Here is a 27,543-nt window from a genome sequence, read left to right on the forward strand (position 1 = left end):
TATTAAGATGCTGAAAATTCAGCTTTACCATCACAGGAATAAATTACAATAATAAAAAAATATTCAAATAGAAAATAGTAATAATATTTTACAATATTACTGTTTTTAAATGTATTAAAAAAATGCATTCTTGGTGAGCATAATAGACTTCTTTCAAAAACATGAAAAAAATCTTACCTCCAAACTTTTGAACGGTAGCCATTTCCGCCTGAAAATGAACAGGTAATTGTTTCCCATAATTGCGACTGTATATTGTTAATTGCTTTATATTTCAATGTGAATTTATATTATTTTGTTTATATTCCACAACTACAACTATTTCCTGTACTTGTGATTTATTTAAATCTCACAATGTAACTTTACATGTGAATTTTGTGGAGAGGGGGAAGGAAGGGTTGTGAGTGCAAAAGTGTGACAATTAAAAAACAAATAAATGAATAAATCTGTTTAGAGAGACATCAGTCAGCTAAATAACATGGACTCCCCTATTATCAGTCATTTTTTTTATTTCCTTAATTTGGCTCAATTACGGGTAAAAACTGTACAAGCAATTCTGCTAGGCCATGGCTATTGAAGCTCTACAAAAATAATATCATGTTGTCCACACTCTTCGCTTGCGGAAGTCCTCAGAAGCAAGGAGATATTTACAGCAGATGGAAAAAGATGAGAAGGTAGGTGAGATTAAGAGCAGAGTTGGCTAGATGTGAAAGGAACTGAGAGATCTTCCACAAGGCCTGCAGTCCTCCATGCTAAAACAAGCTTTGTTTTCTTTAAATGGAGACTTCGTATTCTCTCGTATCCTGTGGACCAAACAAACAAAAAACATCAGATATAATATAATATATGTATATGTCAAGTCATTATGTGAGAGGTAGGAATATGTAGCAAAACCAATGTTGGCTGTGAAAACAACACAAAAGAGATGCTAAAAATGGAGACGCCCCAACGCCAGTGGTTCAAACCTTCTCGGCTTTGTCCATGTGACGCTATTCCATTGATCAACTCTCCTTACAGGCTCTTTCTTTACAACAGAATCCTAGAGAGTACCTCTGGTGGCTGCTTTGAATCATAGGTCTCTGTACAAATCAAAAATACCATGCAACTTAAGCATGAAAAAACGTAAAAATAATCAGCAATGGAAACATAATGGAAGTTGGAGGAAAAACTTTCAGGCAATTTTGTTCGGAAAACTGTGATTTATGAAGTGATATTGTGGTGCTATCCAACAAATAAACACAATGTAGATTACTAAATGAGTATTAAAAAGCCTTCCGATGTTTATGAAAAATAAACAGCATGCTAAATCAATAACACATGTGAAATAAAAACAAACCTTTATAATCCTGAAATTAAATATCCAAAACGCAATATTGATTGGCTCTGCTTTTTGTAATCGCAGTCTTTTGTAAGTCGAGACTTGTCATTAGACAGACATGTCTTTCTTCAAACCCAAGAGAGATGCTTGTGTTTGCATCATCTTCACATAATGCTAGTAGCCACTTCAGGACATTAGTGCAAGAAGAACTGGCACATATACAGTACATGCACAACATACAGTACAGTACACAGACACTCATCTGTCCAACCACACACACTTGCGTACAGTCAAACACAGACTTTGCCCTGGGGGCCAGAAATCGAGCGGTTTAGTATATGCAGGCAGTGAGTGCTGCTGGGACTGTGTTATGAGTGCTACACCACACAGAGAGAAATCTGGAGGGACACTAGCACAGCACATAAGAGGTGCGAATAACCTGCAGTCTGTTATGTATGTTAGACGCAGGGAGGCTGGGGAAAAAGAGCATGCATCAGTGTAAAAGTATTGACGGTCAAAATCTCACCTCATTGTTCTTCAGGGATGCAGATAGTGAGAGAGGAAAGAATGTGCAAATGTAAGTGACTGAGCAAGTCAAAAAGCATCAGATCAATTACATTTTTCATATATTTGAATTTTTGGAGTTCAACAGCAATGGTCCCTTCCGCTTGGGAGATTGTCTGCCTTTTGTGCTTCACAGAAGAAAGAAAAAGTCACAGAAGTTTGGAGCGACATGAATATGAACAAATGATGACAATTTTAATCTGTAGTGTGAATGTTAATCTTGAGCTGAATGTTGAACAATGAGAGCAGGTGAAGCAGACGTGGCTGGTGATATGCTAACAGACTCCGCAATAATAAAGTTAAATGTTTAACTTCCTCTTTGGTGTTCTGGCCCAGTGATAAAACCGTGTGTGATCGCTAAAGATGAGATGATGAGGGTGTGGCTCCGTGCACCACTTAATTTCAACTCCAGAATGGCACTTTACAGCTAATTAGATTACAGAAATGAACCCACAATATGGCAACGCAGATGGTGTTCAAAGTGCAGATGTGCACCTGTAAGACTAAACACATGAGTACCTCTCAGTCCTGCCATGAAATATTACTGCAAATGGATGCAATGGGTGGGAATAGGTTTCTATTACAACTGAGGAGGTGGTTGTTGATGAATGTAGCCTGTTTATAAATGCATGCTTTACTTACTGCAGTCTCATAGATGGGGTTTTCAAAAGCTGACTCTCCACTGATGTGATCATATTGTGGTGATGTGGACATGGAGAGTCGTAGAGACTTGCCTTGCACCCTGAGAACAAACATATGATGACGATCCACATGACTTGCAATGGACTGAACCACAGGAGAGACATTTGAACTAAACTATAACCACAATTGTCACAAACAATATACAAATTTCAACAACATGGCATCCGCAAAACAAATGATATCTAACTTCTTAACTTCTATTTAACTGTCAAAGCAGTAATACTGTGAAACATTATTACAACTTAACTATTTTATATTTGAATTTATTTTAAAATGTAATTTATCACTGTGATGGCAAAGCTGAATTTACAGCAGCCAGTCTTCTCCAGTCTTCAGTTTCACATGATCCTTCAGAAATCATTCTAATATGCTGATTTGCTGCACAAGAAACATTTCTTATTATCATCAATGTTGAAAACAGTTGTGCTGCTTAATATTTTTGTGGAAACGGATAGATTTTTTCCCAGGATTTAATGATGAAAAGAAAGTTCAAAAGAATTGCATTTATCAGTAATATAAATTTTAATGCATCCTTGGTAAATAACGTATTAATTTATTTCAAACAAAAAAAAACAAAACAAAACAAAAGCTTACCTTGAGAAGTAGAAATATATTGACATGATGATTATTATGATTATGGCCACTGGGATAAAAATGGAAACAGCCACACTGGCTCCCTCTATACTGAAGTCTGCACTGGCCACTGATATGGGACAAAGTAACAAAGTATAGCAAATACATAAAATAAGTTAATCTGTATACCTATGATGACAAATTTATGTGCATTTCTAATATTCAAAGGTTCCTACCATCCAGTCTGCGTTCATCTATGTACTCCAGTGTTACGGCTGGGAGAAAAGCGAGAGCTTTTAACAAATGAGAAAATGTTGCTTGTCATAGCAATTATTCAAAACAAACACTCCCTACCCTGAAGAGAAACAACATATCAATAAATAAACATCCACTGCAGACAGGAAAGAGACCTTATGTGAATGATAAAGTATGCAGATCACACATCATGAACACTGCAAAACACACAGACTACCTTTGCACTGCGGGGGTGGATGGCTCCATTTGGAAGGATGCCCGGGGACACAGCGGAGAACAGGCTCGCCCTGGAGCTCATACCCACTCATGCAGGAGAAGCGCACAGTTTCTCCAGCCTGATACACATGCTTCTCTGAGCTCTGAATGGTATAGGGAGGAGTGCCGGGGTTCCTACACGGCTCATACGAATCAGCTATATAACACAAATATACACACATCCACAAATACGGATTAGGTAATTCTATACTAACTACTTCTGAATTTAGAATAAAAGAAAATGAAAACGAATCAAATCAAAACAAAACAAAAAATCAAAAAAGAAAACAAATACAGATTAGTTAATTCTAAACTACTACTTTCTTTAAACGGAATGAGACTTTGTAAAGTAAAGAAAAGAAAACTAACCAAAACAAACAAACAAACAAAAACAAAACAAAACAAATATGATTTAGTTAGTTCTAAACAACCACTTCTGTAAATAGAATGAGGACTTGTAAAAAACAAACAAACAAAAAAAAACAGAATAGAGACTTTGTAAACAAAAGTAAAGAAAACAAAACCAACCAAAAAAGAAAGAATAGAAAACGATATGTATTTGTTAGTTATAAACTATTTATTTTATATAAATAGTAAAATTTACTATTTTACTAATATAAATTTACTAATACTAAATTACTATTTATTGTTTTTGTAAATAGAATGAAACATTGAAAAAAAAATAAAAAACAACCAAGCACAAAAGTATGGATTAATGATATACTACTACTTTTGTGAATAGATTGAAACCTTGTCATCAAAAGAAACCAAAACCAAATCAAATCAAATCAAATCAAATCAAATCAAACCAAAAAAAAAAGAACTAATAAGGATTATTTTGATTTATTCTAGTATTTCTGTAAATAGAACAAACAAATTTAGAAAAAAAGTACAATAAAATAAAATAAAACAAACATTATTAAATGTTTCAGTGTTTACACTGTAAACTATACTGTGAAGACTTCATTGCAAGTTGATAAAATCATACGTTTTATACAGTTAACACCCACTATATGTGTCTGTCTGTAGGTGTGTATATGTGGGATTATTTGTGAACAAAATCATGTACTCACGAATGCATTTGGGCAGTTTCTCGCTCCACTTGGGGCCGGTGGAGTCGCGGTGGTAGCAGGAGAGGAGGCTGTTTCCTGACAGCGAGTAGCCTTTGTTACAGATGTACTGGACAGTAGAGCCCATGATGAGACGCGGGCCTGACATCACCCTGCGACTGTGCTCCACCGTGCCTGGATCTGGGCATGACAGGACTGGAAAAGAAATAGCAACAGGCCGGTCACAGAGTTTATTGTTTATACTGAAACAATATTGCATTTCTCTTTTGTTGAGTTTGGAGTTTGGAATGGTCAGTACTGTACATCATAGATCTATGATATATGAGTTTGTACATCAATAATGATTATTTTAATGGTTTTATAATGTAAGCATAATAATAAAATATGTAAATACATTAACATGGCAGTATAAACGTGCTATTATAAGTCACACTTAAAATATTACATTTTACATTGCAATATTCAAGAATCTTATATGTAAGGCCAGGGGTCACCAAACTCGTTCCTGGTGAGTATAGCTCCAACTTGCCTCAACACACATGCCTGGAAGTTTCAAGAATACCTAGTAAGACCTTGATTAGCTGGTTCAGGTGTGTTTGATTAGGGTTGGAGCTAAACTCTGCAGGACACCGGCCCTCCAAGAGCGAGTTTGGTGACCCCTGTGTTAGGCAATCAATGTTACTGTCAACTAATTAGTTGAATTGTATTGTAGTTCTCATTTTCACCTGAGGGTGGCACCATTGACTTACATACAAATACAGGTGCATCTCAATAAATTAGAATGTCGTGGAAAAGTTCATTTATTTCAGTAATTCAACTCAAATTGTGAAACTCATGTATTAAATAAATTCAATGCACACAGACTGAAGTAGTTTAAGTCTTTGGTTCTTTTAATTGTGATGATTTTGGCTCACATTTAACACTTTTCCACGACATTCTAATTTATTGAGATGCACCTGTATTTGTTGCGCAAACTCTGCTTTTGGATCAGAATGAATTTATAGCCATTTTACTTTGTGATTCATGCATTTTTATTTTTTTTTTTCCATTTTACATGTTAGCTTGTTTTTACATTACAATTACGCATATAAATACTCAAAGCAATATATGTGGCATTTAAGATACATTTTAACAGTATGCTTTCTGGTTTCTCTGTTCTTCACATTTCACATCATACTTGTGGTTCCACAAAATCAGAGTGCCAGGGGCAACTGCTCATCACATCCAGAAAGTATGAGGCAAGAAGAACTTGTGACTTTGATCTCAGGGGCAGTGTACGGACACAGTGCACTGTAATAAAAAGATTACTTCGCTCAAGCCTGCCCAGCTGCAAGCCCAATTCTCTCCTCAGCAGTAGAGGAGCAGGAAAAGGGGACGGGAGAGGTGAGTGAGTTAATGATGTTTGCGTGGCGGGTGAGAAGCTTTGAACCGGATAACGGTCCCTGCTGCTTTTGGCCTGCTGTTGCTGCTACTGTTTTTGTCAGGGACAGCAGCAGAACCTGGACCCCGGGGTCATTCGGTCTCCTGTCTGCTGATATTTGAAACGACGAATGTCTCTGAACGTCCTGGGAGCCTGCAGTGTTACACACTCACACAGAGTGAGCCCGAGCAGCACAATAGCCAGGCGACGAAATTTAATTTCAAGCACTGGAGTGACTTTGGCTACAACAGTAAGTCGTGGAGGTGCTCTGATTTGAAATTTGTTGATGAAACACTCAGTGCATCAGCGGGACGTCATTCTGGACTCACCAGGGGGTGGAGAGCGAAATAAAAATTCTTGCAAAATCACAAAAATCACGTAAGGTGGAAGCAAAGAGAGTAAGATGCATCAGACTGTGAAGTGAAACGATACCCACTTCATCCGTGAAGTCACCATCGAAAGAAAAGTGAGTGATTACCCACAAAGCCCTCCTTCACTTTTCGCCCGTCCTTGAATGTGACCGAGTTGCAGAGGCGAACAGGCACTTGTGAAATTCCCCCCTCAAATGGAATTCAAAAACTCATCTTGTTTCGGAGCACAGCATTGCTCTTGATCAATAGGCGTGTATGTTGGTTTGGAAGTGGGGTGAAAATGGATTTTAGAGAGAGTGGTTATCATTGAGAGAGTGTGTGTGTGTTTTCACCTCTTTCACAGCTAGGCAAGTCTCCGCTCCAGGTCAGGTCCCACTGGCACATGAGCATTTCGGTGCCCACCACCTCAAAGCCTTGGTAACACTGATAGGTCACCACCGTGCCGTGCACCAGGTCAGTGTGAGATGTGGTCTTCCAGCCGTTGGAGATCTCTGGAAGCTCTGGACAGGTGTCATTACGGGGAACCTCTGCAAAGAGGAACATTTTATTGCTCTGTGGTTGCTCTTTCATGGCTCAGAAGGCTTAATGAAAATTTAATTAATCAGACTTAATCAGAAATTTCTACAAAAAATACCTTAGGAGATTCAATTTCTCCTGAATGAGACAAATGAGACAATTGCTTACAGTGAGAGTATACAGCTAAATGAAATTAAGCAAATTTCTAAAATTTTCATAATTTAATCTGACTGCTTTCTAACAGAAAAGACTGCCATCTGTGAGATCTCATTTAATCTTATAATGTCTGAAAGATATCAATTGTTGGGGCACTCAAAAATGAATGCTCATGATTTACTCATCCTGATATCATTCCAAATCCAAACTTTCTTCTCTAGAACATAAAAAAAGTTTTTTTTTTCAGATTTTTTTTGGTCCATATAATGAAAGTCATTGGAGCTCAGTGCTGTTTTTGGACACCACTGACTTTCATTATATGGACAAAACATTCTTCGAAATATCTTCTTTCGAGTTCCACAGAAAAAAGAAAGTCATTCAGGTTTGGAATGACATGAGAGTGTGCAAATGATGAGGTATTTCTTTCCTATGAAGTGAGACTCAATTAGTTTGATTAGTAGAGCAAGAGTGAGGGAAAAAGAGACAGAATGTTCAGTAATGCTTGCAAAACAATTTCTTTGTTTCTCACCGTGTCCCTAAACAAACCACAGGTGTTGTGCCTAATGACTGATAAATCAAATGCTAGGAATCAGCTTGGCTGTGATTATAAATTTGAATAGAGCAGCACAAGACAGCTGGCAGGCATTTTGCTGATGTCCGTTCTTAGCGTGGCAGAGCTGGGGAGGGCACTGCACCCGGCAAATGCAGCTAATGAGTACAAACATGCACTGTAATTGTTAGCGCCTCTGCAAGGCCAAATCCCCTGCACATGCAGGAGCTGCTGGTGGAATCTTCCCTCTGTGCTGCGTGAAGGAAATGGAAAAACAGTCCATTTCAGTCCGCTCTATGAATCATCTGCATTTCTATATTCTATCTCACATAAATAGAACTTATTATATTTGATCTGATCTTGTTCAATAGCTGATGGAATGACCTTCACTTCATCCCCAGGAAAGGTGAGGACTAAACCAGTTGTGGCTCTCACTCTTATAACCTCCCTCTCCCTATTTCGTCTCCTCATCACCTTTTCATCAGACTGAGATTGGCAATCCCTGCGTCACCTCAAATAAATCTCAGAAGTAGACAATTAATGAGCTTCTTCAAACTAAATTTAGATGTTTGGGATCTGTAAGGATTTTTTCTCTTATGCTTCGCAAGGCTGCATTTATTTGACCAAAAATACAGTATAAACAGGAATATATTGCAAAATATTGTAACAATTTAATACAACAGTTTCTTTCTGACTGTATTTTAAGAAATAATTTATTCCTGTAATGGCAAAACTGAATTTTCAGCAGTTTTTACTCCAGTCTTCAGTGTCATCTGTCAGAAATCATTCTAATATGCTGATTTGGTACTGAAAAAAACATTTCTTATTATTATTAATGTTGAAAACAGTTGAGCTGCTTAATATTATTATTATTTTGTGGGAATCAAAATACTTTTTGTCAGGATTCTCTGATGAATAGAAAGTTCAAAAGAACAGCATTTTGATCAGAAATCTTTTGTATCATTATAAATGTCTTTACTGTCAATTTTGATTAATTTAATGCATTCTTGCTGAAACACAGTATTCATTTCTTTAAAAAAAAAATCTTACTGACACCAAACTTTTGAATGGTTACATGCTTAACGCTGAGAAAGTGCAGCAGAAATGGTTAAATAGGTCTTTACCGAAAAAGTGCACCACAAAGCCGTTGTTGTAGCCGTAGATGTTGGTAGCAGGGTCTGACTGGAACTGGATGGTCACATCAGCCATAGAGGTGTAGAGTTTGAACCGAGGACGGGAACCGCTGTACTGGCCCAGTACCTTTGCAGTCAGGTCATCTCCATCGTAAAAAGTCAGCATGTCATTCTTTCCCATGTGAAGACTGCGAGCAGATAATACAGTACACAACAGGTCAATCCCAGTCTAATCTCAGATGTTTAGGTCTCACCTCAAAGCAATACCAGGGGCCCTGACAGATTTCTGATCTCCCCTCTTACTTGTCTTCCTCTAGTCCTTATTTTCCGGCCTCACGGCTTTTCTCTTGTCCCTGCTGCAAATGAAATCTTTTCTGCTGTTTAATGTTTTCCCACTGCTTTTGTTAAGCATTTTTGTGCATAGTTGCGATAGCCTTGCAATCACAAACCACATTCATTTCACTCAGACTATAAAGAGCAAATGATTCAGCAGCGGGGGGGGAAACAACTCCTCCTATCTCATGTTTGGAAATAGCTGGAAAATCAGTTTCCTGATATTCAGGAGCCAGAGAGAAAGAACATTTGGCAGCGTCCCTGTGGCAAATTCAAGAGAATCTCCATCACGGACATGCTTCGAATTTTGTTGTGAAATTATTATAGATTTGACATTTTATAAAAAACCCTTATTACCATTTTAAATGACAATTTTTTCTAATTTATGAATTTATTAGGGTTAAACTTATACACATCCATACCCTAGACATAATCACTTCTAAGTTAAAATGAGAGGAGAATAAAAGACTAAAAAACTTGCTTTAATTTTTACAACTAAAAACACGGGACAGAAACATAAAATATTTATATTACAGGTACATTAAATACATACAGTTCAAAAGTTATTTTTGAAGAAGTTCCACAAAGGCTAAATTTATTTGTTCATACTGAATTTTTTATTTTATTTTAATTTTTATTGCAATTTTCAATACTAGTTTTCTATTCTTAATTAATTATAGTAGAATGTAATGTATTCCTGTGATGGCAATACAATAACATTCTAAAATAATAAAACTGAAAACATTTCAAGAAATTGAAAACAGTTGGGCTGCTTAATATGTTTTTGTGGAAAGAATTCTATTATGAATATAAAGTTCAAAAGAACATCATTTGTTTGAAATAGAATAAATAATAAACAAATAATTAAAATGAAAAAAATAAAAAATAAAAAATTGTACAGGCCCCCCCAAATTTGAACGGTAGTTTATATTATATTTAATAGAAATATTAGAAGGAATTTTCCATAGTCACTAGAACTTGCTTTCCCCTCCATACTTCAGTTTTGAATCATATCAAGTATAAAAGCAGAAAGTTTCATTTTTTAAACCTGAGGGGAATCCAAGCCTATTGCTCAAAAGCCTGGGGAATATATGACCTTCAGAACACTTTGCAATGCCTTGAAGATGCCTGTCAGCCTTACACAAAGGTGACAAAAGTCCCAGTCTACAAAAGAAATGTCAATAAAAAGCTTTGCCTTGACATCATCTGCTTCACTGCTGCACAAATAATCAGCCTACACTACAAAATACAGACACATTGAGGCATATTACAGCATATATCTCTCTATTTCTATATGTGAATGTGATCTGTAACTGTGGCTGACGTCCACCAGACCCAGGCAGTCTGGCCAGTCACTGGTGGAGGGAGTGTGATTCAGTCAGGCAGGGAGGTGGCATACACACTCTATCTTGTCACTAATTAATCACAAGTGGGCAGTAATGGAAGTCATTACTGAGGAGAGGGGAATAATTAATCATCTCCGTTCTGCTGCAGCACGTGGCAGAATGGTTACATTCAAGCAAAATGAAGACAGGATGTTTAAATTATGGCTTACACACCTGCACGAACACATACACCTACTGTTACATATGGATCGAATGTATATTATTCAACTGTCAACAGCCCTCTAATACTGTATGCAGGAAAATCTGTGTATGTATTTCCTCTGGGAGACACGTTTAAACCAGAAGAACTCTTGACCCGCTCTGAGGACCGGAGAGAGTGAAACTGTGTCAGCCCATATTGGATTTGTTGTGATAAAGTTAAACAAGCCTTTGCGTAGCCGCACACCGTATCTGCCGAGAAAATCAATCATGCTTTCCATTTGCTGGCAGTAATTTCATTTTGTTTAATCACAAAAACAGGCTCAGCTTGACTTGGCCGACAACACAGCCGCCATCAGAATGCATTAAACTCTCATATAGGGCTCGCAGACACGTCGTCCTCCGCTCAGCACAATTAAAAGGAAGTGACAAATGCTGGCTTTTTAAAAAAAGAAATGTCAATCAAAACATTCTCTGCATCTCAGACATGGTTAAAATACATTTCTGCTGGTGAAAGCCGTGAAGATGCATTTGATTCTGTTTGCTTGAGAGATAAATGGGAGTATTTTATGAAGGATTTTGCATCTGCCATTTCTTTGGAAAACTAATACATTATGATCCATCATCTGTCACGCAAATCGAGCCTATCTGTAACTATCTGTAATTTAAATGGTTGACAGGCCACAACTGAGAACAACTGTTTTCATGCGTTAGAGTGAACAAATTCTGAAGCCTGTCTTCCCTCCTCTGCCCCATGTCTGTTTAGCGGAGAATCATCTACCTGAATGATTGCCCTGCTGGAAAAAAACATTTCCAATCAAATCCCCTGTGCCGAGGACTGGGCACGATGGGCCTGTGCTCGACACACCAACAACAGCTTTGTGCCCAGGGCACAGTAACCTTGCGTGTCCTCGAAACTTACAGTTATCTGTAAGTAAATCTAAATAAAAAAAGTTGCACAGGTGTGCAACACAATAATTCAATCTAATTCAAATCTAATTTAAGTGGTATTTAAAAAAGCATTAAAACGTAAAAAGTATAGATATACATATATACTAGTGTAGATCTGCAATTTTTTTTCTGAAGGTAGTCTCTTATGCTCAACAAGCAATTTATTTGATAAAAAATACAGTAAACCAGTGATAGTGTGAAATATTATTACATTTTAAAATAATTGTTTTTACTTTTATATATTTTGAAGTGTAATTTATTTGAAAAAGAAATATTTTGCCTTTACTGTCACTTTTGATCAATTTAATGCATCTTTGCTGATTAAAATGATTAATTTCTTGACAAAAAACAAACAAACTTTGAACAGTAAGGTTTATTTGCTACTGGTCAGAAGTTTGGAATAATTAAAAATGTTTGATGATTTTGAAATAAGTCTCTTTTGTTTAAAGTAATTTTACATTTTAAAATATAATTACTTTCACATTTAAAAATGTAATACCTATAATTCCTGATGGCAAAGCTGAATTTTCATTACTCCAGTCTTTATATATATACATATACATAGACTGGAGTGGGAGTGGTGATTCTACTTGGAATATAATCCACTATGGAGCCACAAAGATTCCAGATTGGCCTTTAGTCCACAGCCAATTGTTTAAAATGGACTTAGGACAGAGGCAGCAAATTAACACAGGACTTCCCTGAGATGAAGGTTAAGCCCCAGTTACTTCTGCGTGATGAGCCGTACAATGTTGGCACTGGGAAAAGCCAGTCAAACAGAAGAGACTAAACCTTCATTTGGATTGTCAACACTGGAGGATGATGCCTTCTCAAATAAAGGAGAGAAATTAGTTCCTCTGTTTTTGCAGAGTTCTTCTTTAATTAGAAAGTTAAATATTGGTCTGGGTTCTGGCTTGGTGCCTTGGGGGATGAGACAGCCTTGATTTATTACCAGCCTGTTAAGGGCTGTGACTCTCTGAGGTGCACGCAACCACCATGCAGAGCTCTGCAGCCAAACCCAAAGCCAAATGCAGGAGAAAATGAGAGAAACAATCATAAACAATTCAACAGTTCATGGTCAACTAGGACTATATCTAATTTAAACTGATTCAAATACAGATGCAACACATAAAAAGGCTGCTGAATTTAAGATTCACAAAGACATGAACAAATCCTTATGATTTGCATTGCACTTCCAATAGTGATTCCATTAGACATCAAATAAAGTCCAGAAACAACAAAAACAGGAAGGTGGTACTTTAAGCTTGAATTTCTCCAATGGTAGGTATTCCCAAAATTTATGTACGGGCAATAATTAATAAAATTTTCCCACATCAATTTTCAAAATTACTGGCATAATTAAATGCAACAAACTATGAATGTAATAATATATTAAAGAGAGTACTGTAGTTAATTCTGTGTGAATCATGGTTGTCAAACATAAGCACAAATTATATACAATTTATATATTAATATGTTAGAAAACAACAGTGCTGCATGGTGTTCAGTGACTCTTTCTACTGGTTACACTGTCATGCCAGTATGTGGTAACAATTGTCTGTCTTTAAGAGTAATTTGAATCAATAGTTCAACAGATTTGTTCAAAAATGGTAATTCATTCATGAAAGAAACAAGTGACTGACTATATGAGTGAGCCATTGAATTATTAACTTAACCGTTTAGTTCAAACACACATATTCATTAAATAAATTAAAATTCTAATATAATAAAAAACATAAATTAAATATATTATATTATAATATAATATATTATTATAAAATCATGTCGGTCTTGCACAGCTGTGCACTATAACTCCAGTAGAGGGCTGTAGCACTCATGGGAATCCCGGACTTTGACTAGCTCTGATATATCCAGCATTCCCTGCTGTGCAGCTAAATCTATGAAAGACTGTGTGCAGGTGTGCCAGCTGTCACCTGTGCACCTCTCTCCCCTCTTTCTCGATTCATTGCCTGGCACATTCAGCATGAGAAACCCTACCTGCTAAATGAATTCATCAGCCTTCATTACGCCCCATGTTCTCAGGTAATTGGGAGTGCGCCGTACATTGACGAATGATTACGGAGGAGTGGGTGCATATTCATTATCGGGCTAAAATGTTCTTTCGGACCCATAATGAGCCTCCAGCAGTGTCCCGGGCCCTGGTATTACAGTACTAATGATTCAGGTGCAACCAAAGGGCTCTGTAGGACACCTAAGTAGCAATAACGACCTGTGGCGGATCAATGATTGCTTGTAAGAAGATGCATGCAAGAATGTAAGGACAGAAACTAAATATTAAAAGTGGGTGTACGAGTGCTAGTAGATTTGTTATTAGTCTCTCTCTCTGAGTCTCTCTGGGCTGAACAGCTGTGGTTGGCTCCCTCCTCATTTATTTTCCCTCCCAATATGTCTCACTTGATGTCTAGCTGATAATGTCCCATATGTCCATTGATAAATTTGGTCATTTGAAGATTAAAAGGGTGGGGGATGTATGGGCTTCGCAGCGGACCAGAATGACTCCAGACACACCTACATGTTCCTCTGCTGCTCAATCAATGGTCCTATGTACACCTGGTATTAAGATTATCAAGAGAGCTATGAAATCACAAGAAAAAAAAATACAGCTGGCCATTATTAGGGATGTTTTTTTTTCAATTTCTGAGGCTATGCTAATGTTCACATTATACATTCAAGCTACTTAAAAGTCCCTCATTGTATTAATAAACAATAAACAAAAACAGTAGTCTGATCATTTGAAGTTTAGGCCTAAACTATTGCTTCAAAATGGCAATAATTACTCATTTTATCCTCAGAAACTTACAAAAACAAAAGCTAAAAATATTATTTAAAATACACTTTCTTAATGTTCATTCTACCGTACATTAGTCAAGTCAAGTCTGCTTTATTGTCAATTCTTCCACATGTACAGCACATACACACATTAATACACATTAATTTGGGGATTCAATATTTCTGATTATAAGTTGTACACTACCAAATAAATGTTTGGGGTGTTTTTTTTTAAGTTTTGGAAAGAAGTCTCTTATGCTCACCAAAGCTGCATTTATTTGATCAAAAATACAGCAAAAGCAGCAATGTTGTGAAATATTATTACAATTTAAAATAACTCTTTTTGAATAAAGTTTAAATAGTAATTTATTACTGTGATGCACAGCTGAATTTTTAGCAGCCATTACTCCAGTCTTCAGTGTCACATGATCCTTCATCCTGATACACCAATTTGCTGCTCAACTTTTTAAATTATTATTATTTTTTATTATCAATGCTGAAAACAGTTGTGCTGTCTAATATTTTTTGGGAAAACATGAAATTTTTTGTGACACTGTGTCACTCAGTTCAATCAATTTAATGCACCCCTGCTTAATAAAATGAATTTGTTAATACTTTTGAATGGTAGTGCATGTTAGGTGCAATTAATTGCAGAAAACTGTGCAATATTTTCATCAATTCACAAAGTTGTATTGTATTAAAATATCTACAAATATCTACATCAGCAAATATCCACCAGTACATATGTCTCAAGCCATATGGACCTCATGTACAGACACGTGGCCTCATCCTCACCAGCAGGAAAATTAAAATTCACCATCTCCCTCAATTACCTCCACTACAAAATAAATGGAAAATTAAAACTGCAAGCAGCGTTGAAAGGGCCCTTGCACCCGGAGTCACCTCCACCTGGTGACCTTAGGAAAATGGTGGGCAATATGCATTGAAAGTGGTACATATTGGATGAATATATCAAAGTCATTTACCTGTGCCAAACTTCCTGCTGCCAGCTGGTGGCACTATGACTATAACTGAATATTGGCATGTAGATGTCTTCAGGGCAGGACTTTATCAAAGTGAAGTTTGGTGCAGACTGAAGATGGTATGTTTGAGTTAGTGTAAAGCATGACATATCCTGTCGCCAACAGGTGGCGCTATATTAATGACTGAATATTGGCCTTTAGATGTCTTTAGACCAGGACTCTTATCAAATGTGTGAAGTTTGGGGCAGATTGGACATTGTATGGCTTACAACAATGTAATTTTCCATGGCGAAACATTGAACTTTGTCAGGCTGCCACATACAAGGCCTTTAACGAAAACTCAAGATCTTCGCAATTTAACATCGCAAAGGCCTTTAGATTAGACTGACCAAATATAATGTTGTTGTCATTAAATCTCTAGGAGGAGTTCGTTATGATTACACTCACCAAATTTTAAGATGATCCGATTAAATTTAGAGGCCTGAAAAATGGCAAAAACTGCACAAAAATCGTAGAGGAAATTCAAAATGGCTGATTTCCTGTTGTGTTTATGACTTCGCTCCAAGAGACTTTTTTGTAGGTATTGGGACATTACATACATGTACTGAATTTTGTACATGTACGTGAAACATAGCGGGAGGGGCACTTCGTTTAAATTTTATAGGTGACGCTATCAAGCCATTTTGCCACGCCCAATTCTGAAACCCATATCAGATGTAAATTTTCCCCAGTTCTGACGCACGTGCAAAGTTTCGTGAGTTTTCGAGCATGTTTAGGCCCTCAAAAATGCGATTCACTTTGGAGAAGAAGAAGAAGAAGAAACAGAGCAATTCCATGAGGGTCCTCGTACCACTGGCACTCAGGCCCTAATTAATTATGTTGACTGCATCTCCAGCAAAACATCCGGTATGTCATTTATTACACATTAGTACAGTGTAGCGCTGCAGCCGGGACACTCGCAATGAGAGAGAGAGAGAGAGAGAGAGAGAAAACATGACAAATGCGAAAGGAACCATATGCAAATGAGCGAATCTTAATTAAGGCAGCCAAATTATTGAATGCATGAATAATCTATCTGGGTCTGACACAGCTGGGCCTCATGTTCCGCATCTCACCTGACGGCACAATCACACTCAACACTTGTTTCCCTGCTCACATAATTGATTTCACATTCATAAAAACATCCAATATAATAATTGTTGTTCTGTTGAGTTTGTTATTAACCTTTGTGCATTGTACATCCCACTTTGGCATCCTCTTTATGCACAACATGCCCCTTCATCTGCCCTCTTTTTTCAACTCCCCATTTGCCACCCTCTTTCAGAGCAGACTCTCAAACCCTGTTCCAAAACCTAGCTAGCTGCCTACTGTCTAGCTAGGCATCTTAACTGATTATGGAACCTCATAAATAATATTGCTTCCTCAGCAGCAACTCTATTTACTGCACAAATAGCTTGTCTTAGCGTTGGCATGTTGCTTTTATAACATAAATGTAAAAAAAAAAAAAAGCAAAAAAAAAAAATTATTATAATATTTTAATTTTAATATTAAATTATAGCTATACCGCTCAAAGGTTTGGGGCCAGTAAGATAATTTTTTTAAAAGATATTAATACTTTTAAATAAGCAGGGGTGCATTCAATTGATCAAAAGTGACTGAAAAAAAAAATCACATAAATGCTGTTCTTTTAAACTTCATATTCATCAAAGAATCCTGAAAAAAATGTACCAATGTTTTCACAAAAACATTAAGCAGCACAACCATTTTTAACATTGATAATAATAAGAAATTTCTCTTGAGCACCCAGAATATTAAGCATATTGGAATGATTTCTGAAGGATCATGTGACACTGAAGATTGGAGTAATGGCTAATGAAAAACTCATCTTTACAGGAATAAATTACATTTTAAAACATATACAAATGGAAAACTGTTGTTTTAAACTGTAATGATATTTTACAATATCGGGGGAAGTCGTGGCCTAATGGTTAGAGAGTCGGACTCGTAACCCAAAAGGTTGCGGGTTCGAGTCTCATACTCATGCAGGGATTGTAGGTGGGGGGAGTGAATGTACAGCGCTCTCTCCCACCTTCAATACCACGACTGAGGTGCCCTTGAGCCTAATTCCGAGTATGGGTCACCATTCTTGGCCACACGTCACACGTCACTTTCACAATAATACAGGTCATATTAATGCAGCCTTTGTGAGCATAAGCCATCTTGGGTTAATTTGTGAGCTTGCCGCAAAGCATTCTGGGAGTGCATTCTCTGTGAAATGTACATATGATGCCACCTATAAATATTTTTGGTTAAAATTAGGTGTCTTAAGGTGTGAAATAATTAAGATGCCTTTTGGCACAGCTTTTGCATCGATGATGCCTTAAAATGCCATCTCTATAGGCAGCTCACTAGGTTTTGGAACAGAACATTTTCCCTGTGAGAGGACGGCGTGTTGATCTAGCTTGTAACTCCAAGTAGTTTGAGTCTTTCCCCCCATGAGGATCTGCAGAGAAAAGAACTCTCTCTCTCGCTTGCCAGCTTTCAATCTCCCCGCCAGCACTGTTTGACTGCATTTGGCAGGGAGTGTGAACCGAGTAAACCTGATGCGATGTTAACCACAATTTACAGCTACACTCAACCTTTCCCATGACCCCTCAATTAAATTCAGCATAAAGCTAGGCAACAACTATCTTGTCTTTGAGAACTTGGCTGACAGCAGGAGCCACGAAGGAAGCGCCGTGCCACACTGACCACAGTAATTATTGATGCAACGCAGAGAAATTCAAATTGTTTTTGGGTTAATTCTCAAAGAGTTTAGAGTAAATTTGAAATAAAGCTGTGCTGTTGTGTCAGTGCTTTAAAGATGTGTGCTCTGGGAGATCTTCAGAAAAGCCAATCGTGATCTTTGAGATCTAGGCCGTCGCAGTTCAACAGAAATCCCACAAAATGCCCAGAGCGATATGACAGGTGTTTCATTTGGACAGTGAAAGCAGAATGGAGCCGAAACGGTCAGTGGGGAGCAGATGATGCAAAGCACCAGAATCTGTAACTGCAGTGCAATCTCAGCCACATCAAGGACAAACCCAGCAGAAAGGCGGCCCCATGGTGATACGAGTTTGAGCCTGTAGAAATCTACAGTTAGAGACTGATGGGTATGTAGGGAGTGTGCTGAAAGGTCTTGATGAAGCCACAGCGGATTTGATCCACACTTATCTCAGTGTGAGTAAAGAAGGCAGCAGATGTATCAGTTGCATTCTGATGATACATGATGATACATTACAAGCTGAGCACTGTCCACTGAAAAACTCGAGAGTTCAAACACAGAGATTTTGGGAGAATATAAATCTGGGTCATCTTGCCCACATACATGGTATATAACTAGAGCTGTCAGTTGATTTAAAAAGTATTAAAATTAATTGTAAATAAAATGATCACTGTTATTATTTGCTGAAAAGTCACCCGGTAAAAGATATTATATTACAGTGAGGCATTTTAAATCACACCAAATTTAATTAATTTTGACATCTGTATATATAGAAGTAGAGAATGTACACACAATATAATAGAGCTGCACGGTTTGAAGGAAAAAAATCAAATTGCAAATTTTCTGATAAAATTCCAATTGCAATTTAAAATGTGATTAAAAAAAAAAAGCTCCATGTCTGCTGTGTTTACAGGGCTTAAATAATAATAATAATAATAATAATAATTATTATTATTATTATTATTATAATTATTTTGATTATTACTAAATAATAAATATTACAATTGTAATATTTCACTTTAAAATGAGTATTTAAGAAAAAAAAATATTTTACAGAACAACTGTAAAATTACAATAATATTTATACAAGTCCTAATTTCTTAATTTTCAAACATTACATCAAGCTTTTATTCTGGCAGAAACAACAGGGAGCCCTTAAAGCTTCTCTTTTCGGTGCTTTTCATTACAAGTATAGGAAGACGGTTGGCGCATGTTGCATTTTGAAATCCACATTATAAGTGACCCAAAGCGAGTTTGTGTGAAGCAGGATTTACTGAGACACTGAAAACACAGATGATCTGCTTGCGTGTAAATTAACAGTGTTATGCTTCACTCTGAAACATGCAGCATATATATATATATATATATATATATATATTGTATATTTTGTTTCGATTATTCCTGCAGCCCTACAATATAATGCAATTTATTTCTCTATGTTAAATGATATAAGATGTTCATCATAGTTGAACAGAAATAAAAGTCCTGGCTGACAGATACAGATCTCGCTCAAAACTGTGAGGACTGTGTAAGGTTTCTGTGGGATCATGTGTAAATATGTCATTCACTCTGACGTACACTTGGATGTCTAGCATGATCCTCTTGTCTTCTTCAACATGGATTCCCCAGATGCAGTCCTGACCCTTATCATAGGCTTCAGGCCAGTTTGGAGACAACACCACCCCAGCTGAATCTGTGATCTCTCCACTGCAAACCGCTGCAATGCAACCAAAGAGAGAGCAAAAAAAGGTCAGAAAGAAAGGCAAACAAACATAAATGTATTTAGATATTTATTTAGATATTTCATTTTTATTTAATTTTCAGTTTTAGTATTTTTAATAGTTTTTTTTTGCTTCTAAGTTAGTTGTGAAGGCAGCATTTCTATTTAGCATTTTCAGCTTTATAAAAAAAAAAAGAAAAAGATTTTCTAAGATGAAACAACCTAACAATAACAACACTGATGGTTATACAAAAGCACCAAATTTTCAAAAGTTCGGGCATTTTGTATCCCAATTTGTTGCATAAGTGACCCCCTCAAGCTCTGGATTAATCCAACTGGGGTCTAAGTGGAAAATTCCGGCCAGATTAATAAACAACTTGAGGCTTCCTGTTTTTTAAATGTTCCCTTTTTCACACCACTACACTGGCTTAGCTGGTTGTAAGCACATTTTCAGATGGAAAAGCTTTTGTCTTGACCCTCTGCTGGAGCCAGTAGTATTAAATCCTTTCAATCCAAACTCTATTGTGAGGCTAGAGAAATGTACTTGAGCAACGGGTCAGATAAAATGGCACTGTGTGTGTGTAGGTGGGGGTGGAATCGGGGCTTTATGAGCCCCGATGTGCACATTCATCTGTGCACATTCTTCGGCTCTGTGCACCTGCTACTAGCCTCCATGGCTTAATGCTTTTAGTGCTGCTTTAGGCGCGTGACTGTGGCTAAGAGTGTCTAAAATCCATCCAGGTGACACAGGATGTAGTGGATTACATAGAAAAGGCACTAAAAGGATGTGAGGGGCTTGTACTGTACCTGCTCATGCTGCCTGTAGAACTCTTCAGCAGCTAACTAATGCAGATTATACACAGAAACACACAAATGTATAGCCTATGCATATACCCTCACGTGGAGAGAATTCAAGAAGCATATGTGTTATATAATTGCACATGCACGTTGCATGTTGTGTTATTTTAGCACCTGATTAATTAAGCAAATGAGCTAAATCAATGCTTTTGGATACATGGCTAGATATGATCCTCTTTGTCATGATTTTCTATCAACTTTTGATGAACAACTGTAGCCATGAACAAGAGAAAAACAAAATGTTATTCAAATATAAAAAATATTACTATAGAAATATTAATATAAATATTATTATGAAAAGATTTTATTAAATAAAAAACTGCAAACTAATAGCACTGTCTTTTATGATTAAAGTGCATTTGATATTAAGCATATTTGCATATAAATAAAAATATGATTACTGAAATAAAATGAAAGTCTATTTTATTGTGCATGATTCATCTGTGCATGTTTTATTTATTTATATTTTAATTTTGACCCAGTAATTTTTTTATCTTATCTCAATGTTCCAGCAAAACGACAGACTTCATTCTGGCACGTCACAAAGCAGATGAAAAGATTTGTCGCTACTTCCATTTCATCACAACTTAAATAAAATAAAGTGATATTTACTAGTGCATTTAGTGCCTAAATAAACTGGATTGGAGGTGCTTAGTAATCAAAATGCATATTTTTGTGCTTAAATATGGTTGCAATTTTAGTGAATTTAACTAAACTACAGGGTTGTGCACCATTCAGAATTATATTTGAAGTGAGCTTGCAAACAGGATGCAGAATTGCAATTCAAATTTGAATGCAATTTGAAAGGAAGAAGAATTCAAATGAACTGAACTCAGACAAAGACAAACATGTTGACTTGACAAAGACATTTTTGAAAGTTTTGGGCAAAAAAGTTTAAAGTTTGAAAGTTTATCAGCCTTACGGACAGATTCACATTAACTCTCATGAACTGAAAGGCAGCCAATTCTTCAATACTGAATTTGGCCCAACCCTGGTATATATACATATGCAAACATTCTCACACACCTCTGCAGGCGGGCTCAGTCTCATTCCATTGAGGGTTGCTGGGATCCATGCACTCGATGATAACAGAGCCCTGCTCCAGGGTGTATCCGGGGTCACAGGTGAACTCCACAACCGTGCCCACAGCATAGGTGCTGTCAGTGCTGGTGAAGTTGCCGTACTTGACGAATGGCTCGTAGCAGTGCCCTGCTGCAAAAGCTGAGAGGACACACCATAAATCACCTGCTCCAAGACGCACATCACAGTCCAAACACTATCACCAAGCATCTGATTTCAGAAGAGCTTAAATCACACAGACAACCAGTCCGCTCGACTCAGCCTATAACAGCTTCACAAAATAATTTTGTCCGAAAGGCCGAGGACAGTCCGAATGTAAAAGCGGTTTTAGATGGCAGTCTAAAACAATTTGTCTGCTAAATGTGGCAAAGCAATGTGCAGCGTTTTACTTTCCCACCAATCAAAATCTTCCTGGACGCAAACCCAAGGTTTCAGGTTGCCCTTGGAAGGAGATTGTTAGTTAATCAACCTTAGCCAGACTTGTAAGGCCACTTATGGGCGTAAAAGGAAGAGAGACGGCCTGACAACGTGAATAAATGTGAAACGTGAATGAACGAACTCACTCAGGGAAACAAAAAACCGTCACGCCTGGCTGAACCGTTATTGGTTGTTGTGCTCGTCTGAGAATGTAGAATAGAGATTAGAGCGAGAGGAGGAGACTTAAGATGAGGATGTTCAGACTATGGATAAACACTGGCTTTGATATCCCTCCGGGTCCGGCCTCATTCAAGCGTGAGCTAGATTAGACTACCCACATTCAGCTTTACATTCAGCCTCGCTCTCTGTTTAATAAACACAGGCGATTCTGCCAATTACAGCAAACTGTTTTCACCCCCTTCCCCAGACACATTTGCAATATTCATCTTTGGCTTCATCTGACTCCGTTCTCTAAAAGAAGTAGAAATTAGTCATTTTAATCATCAGGTGATTCTTGCTCTCTTATAAGCATATAAACAATCATTATATAAGATGGTATCAACATAAAAGTCAAATTTATATGGAAATAAGAGTAATTTGTTCCAGACAGTGCATAATTTATGTGCATTTTATGTTATTGCTATGAGTGAAGTCCCAATAGGAAGAAAAAACAGAGATGAAATCTCTTTAATGTCTCAGTTATTTCTCCCAAGCAGCAATTAGATTAAATGTACAGCAAACTGTTTTCACCCACCTCCCCCCCAATCCCCTTCCCCAGACACACATTTGCATTATTCATCTTTGGCTTCATCTGGCTCTGTTCTCTAAAAGAAGTAGAAATAAGCCATTTTAATCATCAGTTGATTCTTGTCCTCTCATAAGCACAGAAACAATCATTATATAAGATGGTATCAACATAAAAGTCAGATTTATATTGAAATAAGAGTAATAAGTTCCAGACGGTATATAATTTATGTGCATTTTATGTCATTGCTATGAGTGAAGTCCCAATAGGAATGAAAAACCATAAATGAAACGTCTCAGTTATTTCTCCCAGGCAGCAATTAGATTAAATGGTGAGAAAGATTTTTCTCCTGAGAAAAGGGAGTTTTCAAAGGGATCTCCAACAATATCTCAAACTTTTGTTCAGTGTTCAAAGACACAAAAGTTATATATTTAAATATGAAGTCAAATATTTCTTATCAAATTCCTTCAAAAACAAATTACAATAGGGACACTTCTAAAACAAAGAAAACAGAACTATACTAACACTGAAACTTTTTTCATTGAATTTTGATTGATTTGATGTAATTATTTACTCTATTTTCTGAGTCTCAGCATAAATTTGCTAAAAATGTTTGTCACAGGACAGATAACAGTCAAAGTGGCCCGGTTTCAATTTGTACTCAATTGTGACAAAATTCGTAGTTGCTATGTTTTACCTTTTCATGACGGTATGCAGTAAAATCACACAGCAGTTTTATACTTTTACTGTATGTCAGAAAATTTCGCATTTTAGGAAACAATATCTGAGACAAAGCTGATTCTTAAATGAAACATACTCCATTAAGTCTCTAGAGGAATGAAATATGAAGGTATGAATACACATTTCATATATTTTTTTCAAAAGAAATCAAAACTATTAATTAGCAAGGATACATTAAATTGACCAAAAGTGACTGTAAAGACATTTATAATGTTACAAAGATTTATATTTCAAATAAATGCTGTTCTAATGAACTTTCTATTCATCAAAGAAATCCTGAAAATTCTACCACATTTCACACTGGAATGCTTTTTGAAAGATCATGTGTCACTGAAGACTGGAGTAATGACTGCTGAAAGTTCAGCTTTGCCATCACAGGAATAAATTACACTTTAAAATATCTTAAAATAGAAAGCATTTATTTTAAATTGTAATAATAGTTTACATTATTACAGTTTGTACTGTATTTTTGATCAAATAAATGAAGCCTTGGTGATCAGAAGAGACTTCAAAAACACTAAAAAACAAAAACAAATACAAAAAATCTTACCAACCCTTAACATTTGATCAGTAGTGTTTAAGGTATGAAACAGAAACTTTAGCTATAAAAGTTTCTCTGGGCCAAACTGAGAGAACACCCATAGAGAACATGGCCAAAAAATAACAAAATAACGCTGAAAGAGAAATTAATCTCAAAAAATTAAGGCAATACCCTGAAAATAATCTATTTCAGCAAATACAAATAAAAATATTCTATTCAACTGCAAATACTACATAGATTTACATGATGATGGTTTAAAAGGCCTTCAGAGGACCGAGTATTCTGCGTGTATTCTACAGAGTTCCAGATCAATGGTTGTGCTAGTCTACTGAAATTGATAAAAACAGATCCATTTTGTTTATGATGGCAGAAAAAGGAGAACAGCACTTCAATCAGAAAGTCTATTAAAACCTGAGCACTCTGCCTGGTGTTAAATTCAGAGAGGCGTCTAGAGTATGAGAAGACAAGCCAAATTGTTACAGGTTGCCGTGAAGGCACATTATTGTGTATTGTAGATAGCATAATCGGATTGTGACATGGTAAATGAGATTAGATTGATCTTGCTGGATAATGACTGTGAGGTCCTGAGGTGTGCATGATATCCCTGTAACTGCACATGTTCGACTGACCTGTCAGAGGGAATAGGAATGCAATTTCTGTAAAAAAAACCAAAAAACAGGCTTTGTGTTTCCAGTTAAAACTCATTTTAATGACCTTGTCGGGTTGCATTTGCCCGCTTCATTCGATTTCCAGTTGATTTAATCTGAATAAATCTCATTTGAGCCACGAATCTAAGGAGTGTTTAGCAAGGAACATGGGAAAAGAGATCTTTGGTGTGAATCGAAGCAACAAGGGGAATGTGCCGGAAGGTACGCTCTTTGTCTCCACAACCCTCAGGCTCTGTAGAGGACATGTGTTCTTCAAACAACGTTTGAACTTGGCAACCGTCACCGTGTACGGCCCGGCTCAGAGACTAACCAGCGGAGGATGGATTAGAAAAGATGCTGGCTGCTATCAAGTCCTCATTATTACAACATCCTGTTAAGCTGGATTCCAACTATTTTCTCAATCAGTGTCAAAAATACCTGGCGGACATGCTGTGTGTGTTTACATATTCTTTAAATCTTACAAACGTGTGTGTGTGTTTTTGTCTCACGTCTTACGAACTGGTCAGTGGAGGAGATATATTTGCTAAATATTGGCTAAAAAAGCTCTTCTGACATCCATTGCTTTATTTTTAGATTTGTCATCATGGCAAAAATGGAACTTATGACTGTGTACCGTTTTGTTCGAACACATGTAACGCAGATGTAAACAAATATGTCAATCAGATTACAACATTTAGGGTTCATATAAACAGAAACATGTTGGATTGTATTCATTCTGACTGCCGAAAATGAGTGCATGTAAACATCTACTGATTCATTTGCTACAGTAAGTCTTGTTGGTCCATACCTTCATATCTGATGGCTACTCCTGTGTTGGTGCCGAATCCATCCGTCGTAAACTCCACAAAGAGATGTCTGGTGGAACTAACGATTCCCTCGTTCGGAAGGTATTCCACCTCGTACGAGTCGTACAAAATCGGCGAATCAATGTGGTTGCCGTTTTTAATCAGAAACCTGCAGACATAAAAAGAACAGAAGGGTTTAGTTTGGTTCAAAACAATGAATCTCTCAACAGTATCTGTTTGGCAGCAGATGTAACGTTCCTCCGATTTCTAGTACTGTCTTTTGGCAGTTTGCATAATAATTGCCTGATATGATTTTGAATAGCTGAGCAGCAAGTGACCTCATTAAAAGTCCATTTGTTAGCAAAGCCTGCAGAAAAAGCGGATACCGCTAATAAAAATAAGTTAATCCTCCTCCTGAGGCCCCCGAGTGGGCTCTAATCACTCTCTCCGCGCCTGCACGAGGGGATTTGATTATTCTAAATTATTTTAAAGAAGAGCAAGTGTCTGATCTCAGAAACTTTCATCCACTTTCACTCACGCACTCATAGCTGTTCCTATCATGCCTCGCTCTCGCCGTAGCAGATAATGCCCTGAAGAGCAACACCACATTTGGAGTGTGACGGCACTGTGAAGAGACCCTCTGAGCTTCTCCAACTGTCTCTTTGAACATCAGATGACTAATTAGTGTATAATAGCTGAGTACTGTGTGAATTGACTGGGACGGACCTGTCATCGTCTTCTGCGAGGGCCACCTTCTCAAAGTGCACGTGCAGCCGTTGACTCTCAGGGGCCTCCAGCACCCAGTGGCAGGTCAGGTTGTTGCTGTAGTTGCCAGGGAAACCAGGGGACACAATGCGGCCGAGAGTCGCGTTCTTCACCATTCCACCACAGGCCACTGTTCAAGGTACAAATGGAAGAAGACAGATGACATTGAGAAGAAAAAAAAGAGAGCTAGAGGTCGAGTAAGCCCTCGGAGCGAGCTTTGAGCTGTGGATAACAAAACTCTTTCATATAGTGCATGACCATAATGACTAGACCCCTGTCCAAAACACAATAATGTAGCAATAATAGTAAGACTAAGATGACATAATAAGTGAGGTCACAAGAGACTTTCAGAAAGTCCCTGTGTACAAATATGCATATATATACTATATAGTAGGCGAAAAATAGTATATGGAATGAGTAGCATGACTGAATTCATAGCATTCCTAAAACTGTATCCAGATCACCTACTACTTGATGGCATTTTTTAAACATTTTCTATCCCATGAAGAGCAGTTCTGAATGACAGTAAAGAGACACAACCGATGCCATAAGTCACATGACAATGATAACAAGGCGGATGTATTACACTGGGTTTTTATTCATACTATACAAATTAATACTACATAGAACATATGTTTTTAACGATCACAAAGTTTATATTTTACAATAATAAAAATATAATGAATTATTAATTTTAAATGTTCTACATCTTGAACTAATCTTGCCTTTAATAATGGGTCAAATTATCTATTTTAAGAAACTTACTGACCTTGTCACACAGTCAAGATGGTCTGCATGGGTCCTCTCTATGATATCATTGCCTGTTTTATAGATTTTTTTGTTGGTCATACCACAAGACTTAAAAAAAAATATTAAAATAATCAGCAGGAAAGCAGTTTCATAATAAACAAACCAAATAAATAAAAAAAAAAAACAAAAAAAAATTTTATTCCACCTGGCTGGTGGAACGATCTTCCC

At 37.0% G+C, this 27,543-nt stretch overlaps 1 protein-coding gene across 4 annotated transcripts in view; it reads right to left on the reverse strand.

Annotated features, from left to right (window-relative positions):
- Positions 1-231: 231 nt before the first annotated feature.
- sez6b (seizure related 6 homolog b) overlaps positions 232-27,543 on the reverse strand; it is a 195,437-nt gene continuing 168,125 nt past the window's right edge. Inside the window, exons 6-19 of one of the 4 annotated variants that reach the window (XM_016488766.1) lie at positions 26,527-26,695; positions 25,803-25,969; positions 21,850-22,044; positions 19,824-19,962; positions 8,872-9,068; positions 6,858-7,052; positions 4,738-4,929; positions 3,627-3,821; positions 3,391-3,429; positions 3,176-3,284; positions 2,522-2,621; positions 1,842-1,850; positions 963-1,076; positions 719-800 (exon numbers count right to left, since the gene is read on the reverse strand). In XM_016488766.1, coding sequence (XP_016344252.1) covers positions 999-1,076; positions 1,842-1,850; positions 2,522-2,621; positions 3,176-3,284; positions 3,391-3,429; positions 3,627-3,821; positions 4,738-4,929; positions 6,858-7,052; positions 8,872-9,068; positions 19,824-19,962; positions 21,850-22,044; positions 25,803-25,969; positions 26,527-26,695 — 1,784 coding nt within the window. In that variant the 3' untranslated portion in view covers positions 719-800; positions 963-998. Of the gene's footprint in view, positions 801-962; positions 1,077-1,841; positions 1,851-2,521; positions 2,666-3,175; positions 3,285-3,390; positions 3,430-3,626; positions 3,822-4,737; positions 4,930-6,857; positions 7,053-8,871; positions 9,069-19,823; positions 19,963-21,849; positions 22,045-25,802; positions 25,970-26,526; positions 26,696-27,543 lie in introns of those variants that run through there. The other 3 variants (XM_016488765.1, XM_016488769.1, XM_016488768.1) reach the window with 3 other exon arrangements.

Source organism: Sinocyclocheilus anshuiensis, unplaced genomic scaffold (assembly GCF_001515605.1).
Source record: "Sinocyclocheilus anshuiensis isolate Anshui unplaced genomic scaffold, SAMN03320099.WGS_v1.1 scaffold1455, whole genome shotgun sequence".
NCBI classification, from domain to species: Eukaryota; Metazoa; Chordata; class Actinopteri; order Cypriniformes; family Cyprinidae; genus Sinocyclocheilus; species Sinocyclocheilus anshuiensis.